The sequence below is a fragment of the Cavia porcellus genome, unplaced genomic scaffold, assembly GCF_034190915.1.
Source record: "Cavia porcellus strain 051 isolate PalLab524CR breed Dunkin Hartley unplaced genomic scaffold, mCavPor4.1 scaffold_16, whole genome shotgun sequence".
NCBI lineage: Eukaryota > Metazoa > Chordata > Mammalia > Rodentia > Caviidae > Cavia > Cavia porcellus.
Genome location: NW_026947499.1, coordinates 10,258,841 through 10,273,255, shown reverse-complemented (window position 1 = coordinate 10,273,255; position 14,415 = coordinate 10,258,841). Strand labels below are relative to the sequence as shown.

General features: G+C 50.5%; 1 protein-coding gene across 2 annotated transcripts in view; it reads right to left on the bottom strand.

The window, feature by feature from the left end:
• Nucleotides 1-14,415, bottom strand: part of Ptpn11 (protein tyrosine phosphatase non-receptor type 11) — an 87,026-nt gene that overhangs the window by 34,147 nt on the left and 38,464 nt on the right. For both annotated transcript variants that reach the window (XM_063225674.1, XM_013144831.3), the window contains exons 5-7: nt 13,319-13,435; nt 12,217-12,330; nt 1,026-1,122 (exon numbers count right to left, since the gene is read on the bottom strand). In XM_063225674.1, coding sequence (XP_063081744.1) covers nt 1,026-1,122; nt 12,217-12,330; nt 13,319-13,435 — 328 coding nt within the window. The remainder of the gene's footprint in view (nt 1-1,025; nt 1,123-12,216; nt 12,331-13,318; nt 13,436-14,415) is intronic.

Below are 14,415 nucleotides of genomic sequence, written 5' to 3'. Positions count from 1 at the left end.
CGGCCCACCCCAGGATCCCTGCGGCTCCAGGACCTGTTTCTCCCACTTACTCCTCCTTGCAAACTGGTTGACACAGTCTGTGAACGGGGACGATGGGAATGCCTGTTCGCAGGCACGTGGCATGGATTAGGTGATATCAACACGCAAAGCGTTGGGCAGAGGTGGACCCATGGAGGGGGAACTAGGACTGGAGCTGTGTCGTTTCTGGGGTCACCATACAAGGTGTTACGGTTTATACTCCAATGTACCCAAGGGGCTCATGTGCTCACAAGGCAGCCTTTAGGGAGGTGACTTTAGGGAGGTGGGTTATGGGGCCCCAGCTGGAAGAGGTGGGCCCACAGGGATGCCTGGCCCGGAAGGATTTCTCTCCCTCCCTAGCTCCCCCTCTCACTCTCTGCTTCCTGTCACCCATGCTGTGAACTGCTCTCCTCCGCCAGGCCTCTGTGCCATGCTGTCCTGCCTTGGGGCCAGCCAACTGTGGACTGAAATGTGAGCCAAAATAAACTTCTCTTTAAACTGTGGGTGTTGGTCCCTGTGTCTCAGGGCTCTTCTGCCCTTGTGGTCAGCTTGGGCTCCACTGGCAGGCTCTGTCTGGGGCACCCCTTATCTCCAGTAACTCCAGCCTGCACAAAGAGCCCCAGGAGTTTGCCTGCTTCCTGAGACTCATGTCGGCCTCATCCAGGACTCCTGAGCCCTGGCATGGAAGGCAAGGACACAAACCTTGGACCCTGGGGCAATGGGTGTGGCCTGTCACTGACCAATCACAAGCCTCCAGATTATTACACTCAGGCTGATTAAAAATTGATTTAACCGAAGGAAATGAGCACAGAAAAGGCCTTCCAGGGGCAATTTCACTCAGTCATCAGGATCCCAGAAACTCAGTGAATGAAGTCATCAGTCCCCACCATGGCTCATTACTTTGGAAACTGCTGGGACTTTGAGACACTAAGGTCAAGGATCCGTTAACACGCGCACACAGCTCCCAGGACACAGTGACAAAGACTGAGGCAAGACGTGATACTTACAGGGCAGGATGTTTTTGTACCTATTTTTGTTTTTATTTTCTTGCCTCTGGCCCTCTTTTCGGCTGTACAGAAGTTTGCACTCCTGTTGCTGTAGCGTCTAGAAAGGAAGAAAAGTAAGTATTACCATGTGCCAGAAACACGCAGAAAAAGCAAGCCAGCCAGCCTGGCTCTATGTGTGCTTTAAGGAATTCACGCAGGAAACATTCAGAGTCCATCAAAAGCTGCGAGAACGTCCATCTGCATGCTGCATCAAGCGCCAAAAACACTGTGAGCATACAGGTCCGAAAGGAAAGGGCTCACTCCACAAACGACCGGCCATCCACACAGGAGTGCTCTGTGGCCGGGCAAGAAGATGCCCTAGGAAAATGTTTATTGCCTTGGGAAGACGGTCTGAATCTCCCGAAAGAAAGAGCCAGCCTTCTTTCACGATCGTGTGAACTCAGCCACATGTGTACATTCACCTAGGAGCAAGAAAAGGCAGAACAACACCCAAAAAGGTAATGGTGATCTGATTTTCTCAAGGTAGTGGGATTATGAAGTCCTTTTCTTGTCTTTTTCCCCTAAATTTCCTCCAGTGGATAAAGAGAAAGTCAAGTAATCAGGAATGGACGCAATGAGCGCTGGGGTCACGCTCAGAATAATACACGTGCCTCCCCTGCTGGGGAGGGGAGAGGGGCAGTGCTGCTGCCACCAGGTGTGGGCAAGCAGCCCTGCCAGCACAGCATCACGGTGCTCTTAGGCCAGAACTCTGAGTTAGGGCCGCAGGCTGCAGCCAAGGTCTGCTCAGAAATCCACGCCCTGGAGGGACCCCAGCGGGACCTGGCAGTGTAAAGGGGACCTACGGGGAGAGGGGCAGGGCGCAAGCACCAGTGCACCGGGTCCCAACCAAGTGGCCACTTGGCCAGAAATCTCTGCAGAAGTAGGAAATGCAACCCAGGAAAGGAGAGAGACTCCATCAGGCAGCCCCAGAGGGCGAGGGGGGAGGGCAGAGGAAGCAAAGAGGAGGCCAACTGCAGAGTCAGACCCGCGGGGACAGGCAGGCTGGGGCCACGCCACGGGTGGGCGGGCTTCACCCTCAGAACTGCACCAGGGCCTCTGCGGGGCCACTGGCCTCCAAGAGGCCTGCTTTGTGTGTGTGCTTCTGCAGGGCTGGGCCGGGAACCCAGGGCCTCCAACAACCACACCCTGGCCCCCAGGGCTGTTTTAATGGAAAAAGCACAAATGGGCAAATCAAGAAAGTGAAAGCAGGCTAAGAAAAAAACAAAAACATTTTCTTCTATAAAAGGCCAAAAAGGGCCCCCTTGAAGACTTCCACGGGGGAGGCAGTCAGTATTTCACAAAGCCACAGCACTCTGCTGCTTCCATTTCATCTGTCTGAATTCCAAAGGCTGGTATAAAAGCCGGGATTTTAAACTGAGATTTGACTCTTGGCTTCAAAACACAATATTCAGCTCTGACACAAAACTCATAACACCAAAGCGTTCAGCTGGTTAAAATCTGGACAGAAATCAAACATGACACACAGAGAACTCTGACACCAACACCAGCACTCAGATGTCCGGAATGAGCTGGAGCACAATAATTAAAGTCACCGCTGCCCTCTGCAAGCTGGCCTTTCCCAGCTGGCCTTTCCGTGAACTGGGAGCAGCCTCCCCAGGCAATGTGGGTGCAAGAGGGAGGAGCGTGGCTCTTGACCTTCTGCAGGTCACCAAGGTGAGGATGGGAAGGAAGTTCAAGCACTGACCTGAATCGGTCACTTAAGACTCAACCAAGCTGAGGAAGAGAAACACCATCTAGGGCGTGGAAATAATAAGCAGCTCAAGTGGAGACAAACTCCAAAGCGTCCTGGCCCTCCTGAAGCGTCCTATGTGGAGGGCACTCGGCCAGAGCATCTCTAAGATGGGTCACCTTGCTTCCTGACGAATCACCTTATACTTCTCCTCTCGACGATCAAGTCCAAGGAAGTCCACAAACAGAAGGTGATCACACTATTCAACCGTTATTGTCACATGAGCTCCACGGCCTCACTGCTCTGCATATGGTCTGCAGGCCAATGACATCAACATCACCAGGAAGCTGGTGGGAGACCCAGGAGTGGACTAGGCATAGAGGCCACCCTGTGACTCTGGGTGTGCCGGAGGCTGAGGCAGGAAGATCTCAAGCTCAAGGGAAGCCTGGGTCTATGTAAAACCTGTCTCACAACAGAAAGGGTTGGGAAGGTAGCTGGGTGGTGGAGCACTTGCCTAGCATACAGCAGGCCCTCGGTCCAGTCAGTCACCTGGCCCCCCCAACCCTATTAGCTACTTCAAAACAGCCAAGTGATTGCTGTCAAGCACAGTAAGTTGCTTCACTGCATCACAGGATATCAGAATGTTCTCCTCCCGTCCACCTGCACCCTGTGCCTGTGAACCCTGCTCTCAGACACCTCCCTCTCCCATGCTCTTCCCAGGCTCTGGTAAGCACAATTCTACTTCCTACTCCTTTGAGATCAACTCTGGTCTCCACACAAGTGAGAAGACCTGGCTCTCACTAGTGAGCTGGAGACCACCTCACCACATCAGGAACCAGCACAGCGCCTGACACACAGTGGGCAGATTATTTGCAGAATGAGCAACTCAAGAGAGGGAGAGAGGGACAGGGAGGAAGACAAAGGTCACAGTGACAAACCCCAAACCAGCGAGGTGAGGTCTGGGCACTAGGGGCCACACACTTGCAAGCACCACAGGCCAATTCCAGAGTGGCATTTCCCAGGCTTTCCCCAAGCGCACCTTCCAGACGCTTTGCCATCTCTGCACCCACCTATCACATCACCGGCTCTCTTAAACTGGCTTCTCTTCTGTCTCTCTAAGACTGACTTATAAAGGAAACATCACGGAACCTGCATACACAAGAACCAGTACCACCTGCTGCCCACGGCAAGCAGCACATTGTCAGATCCCACCAGACCCCACCAGGGCAAGCCTGAGGCTTTGAGAGACAATCTGAGCCACTATAAGGGATGCTACCAAGAATCACATCACACACCCTCTCAACCAGATGACATTCCAGGGCAGAGAGTCCTTGTGGCTTCCACAGCATTTGGGCTGGACCACCCACGATGCCTGCTAGGGGCTCCTTCATCCTGCAGTAAGTCCCCAATGTCTCTTCCAGGTGGATGTGAGGTCAGACAGAAGGCTGGGCCCCGGACTCCCTCGGAAGGCAGGCCTGATGCCCTCCCCACCTGTCAGCTGTCAAGGACCGATAACAGCTAACAGTGCATCTCTCCCAGCTCCCTCCTCAGTGCCATGAGCCCATCCTCACCAGTGCCTGGGGCACGGGCTGCCTCAACACGTTTTGTTCCCACAGCAGAAGGCTGTGTCCATCTGAGTGAGGCTGCTGCAAATCAAAAGGCCTCAGAAGCTGTGACTGTCTGCACTTTGCCCCCAGAGGCTCCCTGGCCGCCCCTGCAATCAACAGCTGCCATCACTAAAGGGCACTTCCTCCCTGCACCAGGTTGGCAGCTCCTAAGAGCTGGAAGCGCATCCAGTAAGCCCAGCCCTGAGGACGCATCCTGCCCGGGTACATCTTCACAACCTTGTCATCAGCAGATCTGGTCACAGAGTCTCCCCTCATCTCCCCAGCCTCCCCAGGGACGCTAATGACACAGCTTGAGACAGGCAGCTACAATCCAGGCATTCGGGAGGCTGAGGCAGGAGAAGCAACAGTCCAAGCCTAGCCTGGGCAATTCACCAAGACTTTATCTCCAAAAATGAAAATGGGCTAGGAATGGGGTGGGTGCACTATACTCGATGAGTGAGTGGATGGCACTGTGTCTACCTAGAGTGTCACTCTAGGCCATGGGAAGAATGTACACCGCAAGGCTGCAGAAAGGGGAGCACACAGCCCTGGGCCACTCCACAGGGAGAGAAAAGCTAAGTGGCTATGGGACCTTCATGGGGCCGTCTTAACTGGCCATGAAGCTGTCAAGCAGCCCCAGCAAACAAAAACAACCCTGAAGAGAAAACCACATTGAGGAGGGTCGGAGGGGCAGAACTAAGGAGGTGACTGGGCAGAAACAAAGGAATCTCTCCACCACGGAGCATTCAACTCCATCACAAACTGCTGCCACTGAAACATTCTGTCCCAAGAAGGTGACAGTTCTATTAACCAACTGGGAGTCAGAGCCAAGGGAAGATTCTGGGGATGGTGCCAGCCTGCATCCTGACGCCCTGTGAAGAAGGGCGCTGGAGCCTGGCTAGAGGCTGGCGTTTGTGAAGCTGAGGCCTTGTCACCAAGGGAGAGGTCTCCGCTAGAGATCACCAGCAAGAATATTATTCCGAGCTCAGCTCCGGGGCGCTGTTAAAGCCTTGTTTCCATAAAACCGAACCATCTTGAAGCAGGATTTATAGTTCCCCTGAGCAGGAGGTAATCTCTAAAGAAATCACACCGGACTGTGGGCTGAAGGTCCTCTGGCTCCTCCAGTGGCACTGCAGGTAGAATCCAGGATATCCTCATGGCCGCCAGCGCTGACCCCAAGGGCTCGGCCACCTGCACCTCTGGGAGACACTGCGGACCACGCGAGGAGGAGCTGGGCTGCCAGGGCAAGAGACTACTACTGGAAGTGGGTTTAAAACACAAGACCATAACAACCCCCGGGAAGAAGGTGCTGCATAGGATGCTTTGTTTTGGGTTTATTTTTTTGTCTTGTTTGTTTTTTTTAGTGGTGATTTTTTTTTTTTTATCAGAAACAGAAAGTTCAAGAACGACAATCTTTCTGAAATTTAGCACTATGAACCTGAATTGGGCCTGTGGTAGAGGAACCTCAAAGATCAAAATGCACACCCACCATTCCGGAGTCAGGCTCCCCCTGAATGAGCTGTGTGACAGTAAAGCAGAACAGCTCAGAGTAGAGCCCAGAGCACCCACTCAGACTTCGTAAGCATCAAAAGCTGCTCTCCCCTGCATGTATACAGAGGGTCCCCATCCAATACACCCTCTCACTGCTGAAAACAGCTCAGCTTCAAGCGTCCACAAATATTTCCTGGACACAACCCTATGGCAGCTCCCCAGTACATTCTAGGGCAGCAGTGAACCAAACCTGTCCTCGTGGGGCCTGATGGGCAGGGGACTTTCCCAGATGATCTGCCCACGGCAGACATACAAAGGCAGGTCCAGCCGGGTATGCAGGACACACCTATAATCCCAGCCCTCTAGGAGGCTGATGCTGGAGACTGCAAGCTTCAAGCCCAGCTTGGGCTACTTATCAACTGTCTCAAAAACAAAAGAAAATCGGAAAGGGCTGGGGGACATAGCTCAGTATGATTTAATGTAGATTCAATCTCCACTACCACAGAGAGAGAGAGAGAGAGAGAGAGAGAGAGAGAGAGAGAGAATGCAAACAAACCTCTATGTGTGTACCCTATCAGCTTCTCCCAAGTAAAACCTCTATCCAGCCCACAGTGCACACAAATCATTCACGAAATCCAAGTGTGGTACGCAGTACCAATGAAGGATGCGTGGCCACGTGCACAGGGAACAGGAAGCACGAAGCCGGGAGGGCAGGGAACTGGACGCTTCCCCCGAGTCCCCGAGTGAAGACGCGGAGGCGCCCCAGGGAACCCTCCGCAGTCCTACTCCCACGGCACGTGCAGAGGCACCCTAACCTGAACACATGCGAACAGCTGAGGGGCCCCCGGCACCTGCTCCTTCTGGGCTTCTCCTCCTAGGCGGATGGCAGCTGCATCCACCAGCTGCTCAGGCAAACTACGCTCGCCAGGCCGGCCTCGGCTGTCGCACACACCACCACGCAACCCTCCCTTCAAACGCTGCCCATTCTACCTTCAAAGCAGCTCCACAACCCAGCCACCTCCACCTCTGCCCCCTCAGCTCCACTCTTCAGCTCGATTCCCCTGGCCTCCCCACCTCCGCCTTGCCTTTGTGTGCTCATGCCACTCGGTGCTCAAAATGCTCCACATCTTTCCATCTTCCCCTCTGTAAAAGCCAAAGGCCTTCCACAGGCCCACAGTGCCCTGCAAAACCTTACACCACCCTGCTCCCGTTTCCCGCAGCCAGCTGTACTGCCTGACTGGCTACACACACCTACTTCAGGGCCTTTGCACTTGCTCCTCACATCACTGTTCTTCCTGAGGTCCTTGCTCCAATCCACACTGTCAGAGCTTATGCAAAACTGTAATGCCCCTTAATATACCACTTCTATCTTACCCTGCTGTACTATTTCCACAATGTTTATGCTTGTCTCAGTGAATGGTTAATTTACTGCTTCTTCATTCATGGTCTCTCCCAACTGACCATCAGGTCCAAAAGGAAAGAGGCTGACTTGTTCTCCAGAACCTCTGTCACAGTCTTTGTTCAGTACCTACTTGCTAAATGAAGGAAGAAATAAATCAATGCCACTACCACTATCTGCAGTGCCCAGTATGTCTGCGAGCTTGCTACGATCCTCATCTCTGACAACTATTTTCCCCCAAACATGGTGCTCTGAGCAGGCCTATGTGTTGGACATGACTGTGTCCTTGGCACACTCTGTGGACCACAGGCAGATGGCATCTGGGCCAGAGAATCTCTGAAATGTTGGTACAAGTTGTCAGTTTCAAGATCTGAAAAGGACGTGAAGTAGGGTTGGTAGATCAGTCAACAAACAGAAGAATCTGTAAAGGTAAAGGAGAATGAGGCAGGAGACGGCGAGCAGGGAGCGGGGAGCGGGCTGGCTGGAGACGCAAGGTCCAGCGACAGCAGCAGCAGGATCACCGCCTGCAACTTGGCTCCTGTGGGCTCTGCAGTCAGACCAGTGCCCAGGCTCCGCCCACAGGGCACGCTGGCAGATCGGCCCAGAGGACGCAGAAGGCAGGACACGGCACACAGGGCGAATGCTGGGTAAATGCAGCCATGTCTTAGTCACAGCGCTGGCTCGGGAATCCAACAGTGCGCACAGTGCAGGCAGAGTTACAGACTGTGACCTGCCTTCTCCTCACTCACTGCAGACTCGCCTGAAGCCAACTGTGTTCCAACCAATCTGACAGCGACCTTTATTTTTCAACACTGGGATTAAACCTATGGAACACTGCGCAACACCCCATGCCTTTTTAAAAGACTGTATTCAGAGGCAGTCTTGCTATGTTGGCCTCCACCTTGTGACCTCCACCTTGTGACCCTCTTGCCTCAGTCTCCCAAGTAGACCCGGCTCCAGGGATGCACGTGACTCAGTGACCTCTTCACACCCACAAGCGGAGACACACAGGAGATGCAGACAATGCCACGAGTCACAAACAGGCGAACACTAAGAAAATTCAGACAGAACTCAGAGTCTGGGTCGTACAGTGTATCCTACAAAGATATCACCAGGGGTGGGGATTTAGCTCAGCGGCATAAGCGCCTGCCTTGCAAGCAGGCAGCCCTGAGTTCGATCCCTGGTACTGACAAAAAGGAAAAAGACAAAAAAAAAAAAAAAAAGAAATCACCAGCCTGAATTCATTTCCACTGCAAGGGACAAAAGAACCAAGGAGCTGCGTGAAGAGCAAAGCAAAAGTAACTTATAAGTGCCCTCTGGGAAAATATACCTCAAATGACACATAAAGATGAACAAAAAACCAGAAGCTGGCACAGAGACCAAAAAAAAGAAAGAAATAGGTGGCCAGAATTAAAGTACAATGGCATGAAAATTTGGAGCTTGGGTCTGCCCCAAAGACTACCAGAGAGTGGGGTGAGAAAGGTGTGATCCCAAGCTCATCCCCTGCACAGAAACCGTTAAGGTGCAATCACTGACATCACAATGCCTTCTGGCCATGCACCAAACTCCGCCCAGGGGATGTAAATCATAGTGAGTACATGCTTCCAAGCATCTGGGTTTTTCCTAAGATGGTTTGGTTCTGTTCACAGCCTTATTCCCCTGGCTCCAGGCTTACAGGGCCATTTTAAAACCTAACTGAACTAAAGAAACAAGTACAGAAGAGCTCTAGAAGGCTCTCCAGATACAGGTTCCACAGCCAGGAAACCTTAACACCCTGATTTAACGTGTGACGATTCTACCACCGCAGTGTGACCTCGTCAGAGACGCGGCGTGTACAGACATGCTCACTGCTTTCCGTGTCCCCCTAGGCCAACTCAGTTGTTCCCTTTTCTGTTGTTCATGGTTGATGACAGGAGGACTGCCCATGCCAGGTCACAGAGCCAAACCATCAGGTCAGCATCTATTGCTGCCACCTTTTTCCATGGCCAGGTGGTAAGTGAGGTCAAATCTTAACCACCAAGTGGATCACGAAAAATCCCCCATTGTCTTGCTGGGTGTGGGTGTGGTAACACCCACCTATCATCCCAGCGCTTGGGAGGCTGAGGCAGGAGAAGTATTGCAAGTTTAGGGCTAACCTAGACTACAGAGCTAGACCCTATTTCCAAAAAACCACAACCACAAGCTCCTTAGGATGCTTTGAACTTACTTCCCTAAAGTACTTGTCTCAATGAACCTGGTATTCAAGAATCCATCACTGTACCAGGCACTGTGTAATTTTTTTATTTTCCTACATATAATTTTTAATTTTTAAAAATGCTATTAATTTTGGGCCAGGTATGGTGGCCCACACCTGAAATCCCAGCTACTCAGGAGGCTGAGGCACCAGAATCAAAACTTTAAGACTAGCATGAGTAACTGAGCAACTTAGTGAGACCCTGTCTCAAAAAAATTACAGAGAGCTGAGGATGTAGGTGAGCACCCGAGTTCAATCAATCCCCAATATGGCAAGAAGATAAAAATGTAATAAAAATACTACAATTTTTAAAAAGTAATCACTCACTGTTAGAATTTTTTAACTTTATCATCACTTTAAACAAAAAGTCTTCATGCAACTGTGTAACTTTGGCTTTCTGTCTGCTTGCTTAATTGAGACAGGGTCTTTCTTTGTGGCCCAGGCTGGCCTCAAACTCCTGAGTTCAAGTAATCTTCCTGCCTCAGCCTCCTGGGCAGAGGGACTACAGCTGTGCACCATCACGTCCAGCTCAGCTATACATATCTAGATACGTATCTCTACTTTCTTTTCTTGCACTACTGAGGGTGGAACCCAGAGCCTTGCACATGTTGGGCTGGGGTGAGTGCTCTACTTCTCAGCTACATACCAGTTCTGTTATTTTTTAAATGAAGTATAAAAAAGTCTATGATGGGGGCTGGGGATTTAGCTCAGCAGCATAAGCACCTGCCTTGCAAGCAGGCGGTCATGAGTTTGATCCCCAGTACCAGGGGGGGAAAAAGTCTATGATGAATGTAATCATTATGAACTTCAAGCATATACTGACAAAAATAAAAACTTTTTAAATTTAAAAATACGAAGCTTAGTGTGGTAGCATGTGCCTATAATCACAGCACTCTGGCAGGCTGAACCAGGAAGATCTCAAGTTTGAACCTAGTCCATGCAACTTAGCAACTTAGTGATACCTTGTCTCAAAAGATTTTTTAAGAACATGGAGGATGCATTTCGGTGTGAAGCCCCATGTTCACTTACCACTACTGAGGGAAATAAACGGTCTCGGTTACAAAATAGCTCTATATTCTTTACAGTTAGCAAAAATTTTAAAAACAGTATTTTTCAGATGTTATATATGCCAACATAATAACGTGCATAATAAAAAGAGTAACAACCATCATTATTTTAACAGTAAACAAAAGGATTTAAGAGTGGTCAACGTGCCAGGTGTGGTGGTACATGCCTGTAATCCCAGCACTTGGGAAGCTGAGGCAGGAGAACTGCCTCGAGTTCAAGGCTAGCTTGAATTACATAGTAGGATCTGTGTCCAAAAAAAAAAAAGTGGTTGGCAAAAACAGGAGCGACGCAGGCACAAGGTGATGCCTGGGATGCCCTCTGCGGTGCATCTGGAACCCCAGCTGCGCTTCAGTAAGCCGCATCACCGATGGTGCGGCTGCACAGCGCAGCGCCAGCGCTGAGAGCAGCAAAGGAAGCTGCCTCTCACGTCACAGTGCGGCAGCAGGTACGGGGTGGACAAGAAGCAGAGCCAGGCCAAGGTCTGTCAAGCAGCAGCGTGTTTACCTCAGCACAGGCAGAAGGTGGGCAGAGAAATATGTAGCTACTTGCTTGTATTTTGAGAATGAAATAAAAAACTGTAATATTTTAAGCTGAGGCAGACATACAGGAAGGACAACAGAAGGCAAACTTGTTTGAGTATATTTTGTTTTTCAGAATTGACTTGAAGAATCAAACTCAGTATTTTACATAATTATAAATAAAACATAAAAGGAGTAAGTTTCTAAAATTTAAGTGTAAAATGAAACCAATAGGCTGAGCTGAAGTCAGAGAGTGTATGACCACACCGGGCCCATTACAGAGGAGCAAGCGGAAGGCACCGCAGCGTCTCACCGCACATCTCGGAAGGAAAAACCCAACGGGAGGCCAGACAGGCTGGGGCACACCTGTAACCCAGCACTTCGGAGGCTGGGCAGGAGGACCACTGTGAGCTCAAGGCCAGCTGGACTGCACAGCCAGCCGCTATCTCGAGAAAACCAAAATAACTCTTCAAACTTAAAAAATAACTTAAAAGCTTCCAGGGCTGAGAGGTGCAGGTCAGCGGCAGAGCACCTGGTTGGTGTGCATGTCACACCGGGTTCCCTCCCAGGCCGAAAAAGCCAAATAGAAATAAACAAAGCTTCCATTCCTGGGCATCACTGCTATTTCCCCTCTCTCAACTAGAAAGAGGCTGCAGACGGGCAGGTGACACGGAGGGGTCCGGCAGGACCTGGGTCATTTTCATCAAGGACACCCTCCTATCCACACAGGTGTCAGGGGCAGTATCAGTCCACCGAAACTCCCAAAGCTGTCCACCTGCACCACCAAATGAAAGCAAACAGGCCATGTTTCTCTTTGACCCTTTCATCGCAGTGAGGCCATGAGTCTTTGTGAAGACCCAGCGAGTGCTGGGAAATGCCCAGAGGAGTGGGTCTTTGCGGTTTCCTGGGGTTTGGCCAGTGGCTCAAACCAAAAAGAGCCACATGGAGCTGCTGGCTCGCCTGGTCAGCGCTGGATGCCACCCCTGCCCGAAAACACAGAGCCGCTCTGTCCCTGGCCGCCCGCCCCTGTGGCAGCACGATCCGCACTAGGAGGGGCGGCAGCGCCTTCAGAGCCAGGTCCAGACCTGAGGCCTCGCAGCCATCAAAGGCCACACCTCACGCACGCACAGCTCCTCCGGAACTCACCTCGAATTCTTCCCAGAAGCCTTGCTTGACCTTATCCGTGGTCTCGGCCAGTTTGCTCAACTCTCGAACCCGGCTTTCAATCTCGGCCGCGTTGATACGGGTGGTGTTGAGGGGCTGCCCAGGAGCAGCAGGTGGTGGGAAGGAAGAAAATGCTTTTCAGAGCGGTGTCAGCAGAGGGAAGAAAGACTGTTATGTCTGTGTCCACAGAGGCAAGGCAGGGAGCGCAGAGGACACAGGGGCGCACAGTGGAGCCTCACACGCAGGGGCAGCTGCACTTTCTTCTGGGTTCTGTCGGGAAACACTATGGAGCTTTCTTCACACTTCCCTCGCTATATAATTCACCTACTTTTCCTTCCAAAAAGACACAGCATGATTCCGAAATGAAACTGCAGCTGGCAAAAGGGCGCACCCTGAAGAAGCTCTACGATGAGTAAATGTGAACAACTAAAGGTAACGACCCAAAGGTGGACCCATCGGGAAAATTCTCTTTTAAATTCTCTGTAAGGAGAGCCAGGAGCCAGTGCTGTACACCCGAGAGGCTGAAGCTAGCGGACTGCAAGTTCCAGGCCAGCAGGACTGTAGAGTGAGAACTTGTCTCAAAAACAGCAACAAAAAACCAATTCTGTAAGCAGGCGGGGGAGCACTTCAGTGGGACATCACATGTTTAACATGCATGAGGCCTTCGGTTTGATTCCCAGCACCAACAAAAAAGTACAAAAAACGAACTCTTCAAGGACTTTTACAGATACACAGGGACCTGATACAACATCTGGAACCTGTTTCTAGATATCACAGGAGGAATGCCAGGTGTGATGGCACGTGCCTGAAATCCCAGCACTCAAGAGGCTGAGACAGGAGGACTGCTGTGAGTTCAAGGCCAGCCTGGGGTACACAGTGAATTCAAAGCCAGCGTAAGTACACAGCAAGACCCTGTCTCAAAAAAAAAAAGAACAAGAAAAACTTAGTTGTTTTTTTTTTTTTGGTACCGGGGATCAAACTCACTACTTTGCACTTGCCAGGCAGGTATTTACGCTGCTGAGATAAATCTCCAGCCCGGCACTTTAAACATTCTGAGGGGCTCTTAGTTTTCCAACAGGCTCACCTGCTTCAGTTGGAGCACTGTGCCCAATGTCTCTACCATGGGATTCTTCTTGTAATGCTCCACCAGATCTGTCAAGGAATCAAACCGTTCTCCTCCACCAACATCATACTTCAGTTCCTTCCAAGATAAAAAGACGATGGTTATTACAGTTACCTTAATCACTGGTTTCCATGGCCACCGCCACGTTATTCACAGTATCCAGTGTACAGAAACAACCTGTGTCCCTGTACAGAGGAAAAATGAACGTGGGGAGGGGCAGTCTGTACATAACAGAAGGAAACACGGTACTATCACAACAAAATACTAGTTTTAAAAAAAAAGGAAGGGAAATGCTATCATTTGCAACCTGTGAGCCTAAAGGATAAGCCAGCCACAGCAAGACAAATATTACATGATTTTACTTTTATATGAAATCTGGAAAGGAAAAAAAAAATCAAACAATACAGAGCATAATGGCAGTTCTCAGGGACTTGGCAGCAGGAAAAGGGGAGACATGTCCAAAGGTACACACTCTCAGCATGCCGAACGAGTTCCTGAGACCTCAGGGACAGGGTGACGGCTACCCTAGTAACAACGCCTCACGCAGGAAACTCGCTAACGGAGTAACCTCAGTGTTTCCACTTCAGGAAAAAAAAGGCAACTACCCATGGCTACACTAATTAGCCTAGATGGAAAAAAAACCTAAAACAACTTTTTCCATTTGAAACTCTAAAAGACTGACTCTTCCCTAAAATAGATCAAATAGTTGCAGTAGTACATGGGGGAGGAAGTGAAGGACAGAGACTCAAAGCAAAACAAAAAGGGGGTATCGGGGTGTAGAGCTTGTGCTCAGAAAGCACAAGGCCCCGTGTTCAACCCCAGCACCAAAAAAGGGGACTAAAATAAAATGAAATGGCACAGCATTTGCACATAACCTACAGTAGCCTTCTGTGTGCTTTAAGTCATGTCTCTGTGACATAGTAGGTACCTCATGTATGGAGGCTGGCACAATACAATCTAAATGTTACAGAAGGAGTTGTCATCCTGCATTGTGCAGGGGACGATGGCCAAAACAACTGTCCGTAAATGTTCGGTACAGAAACAACTGCTTTTCCCAA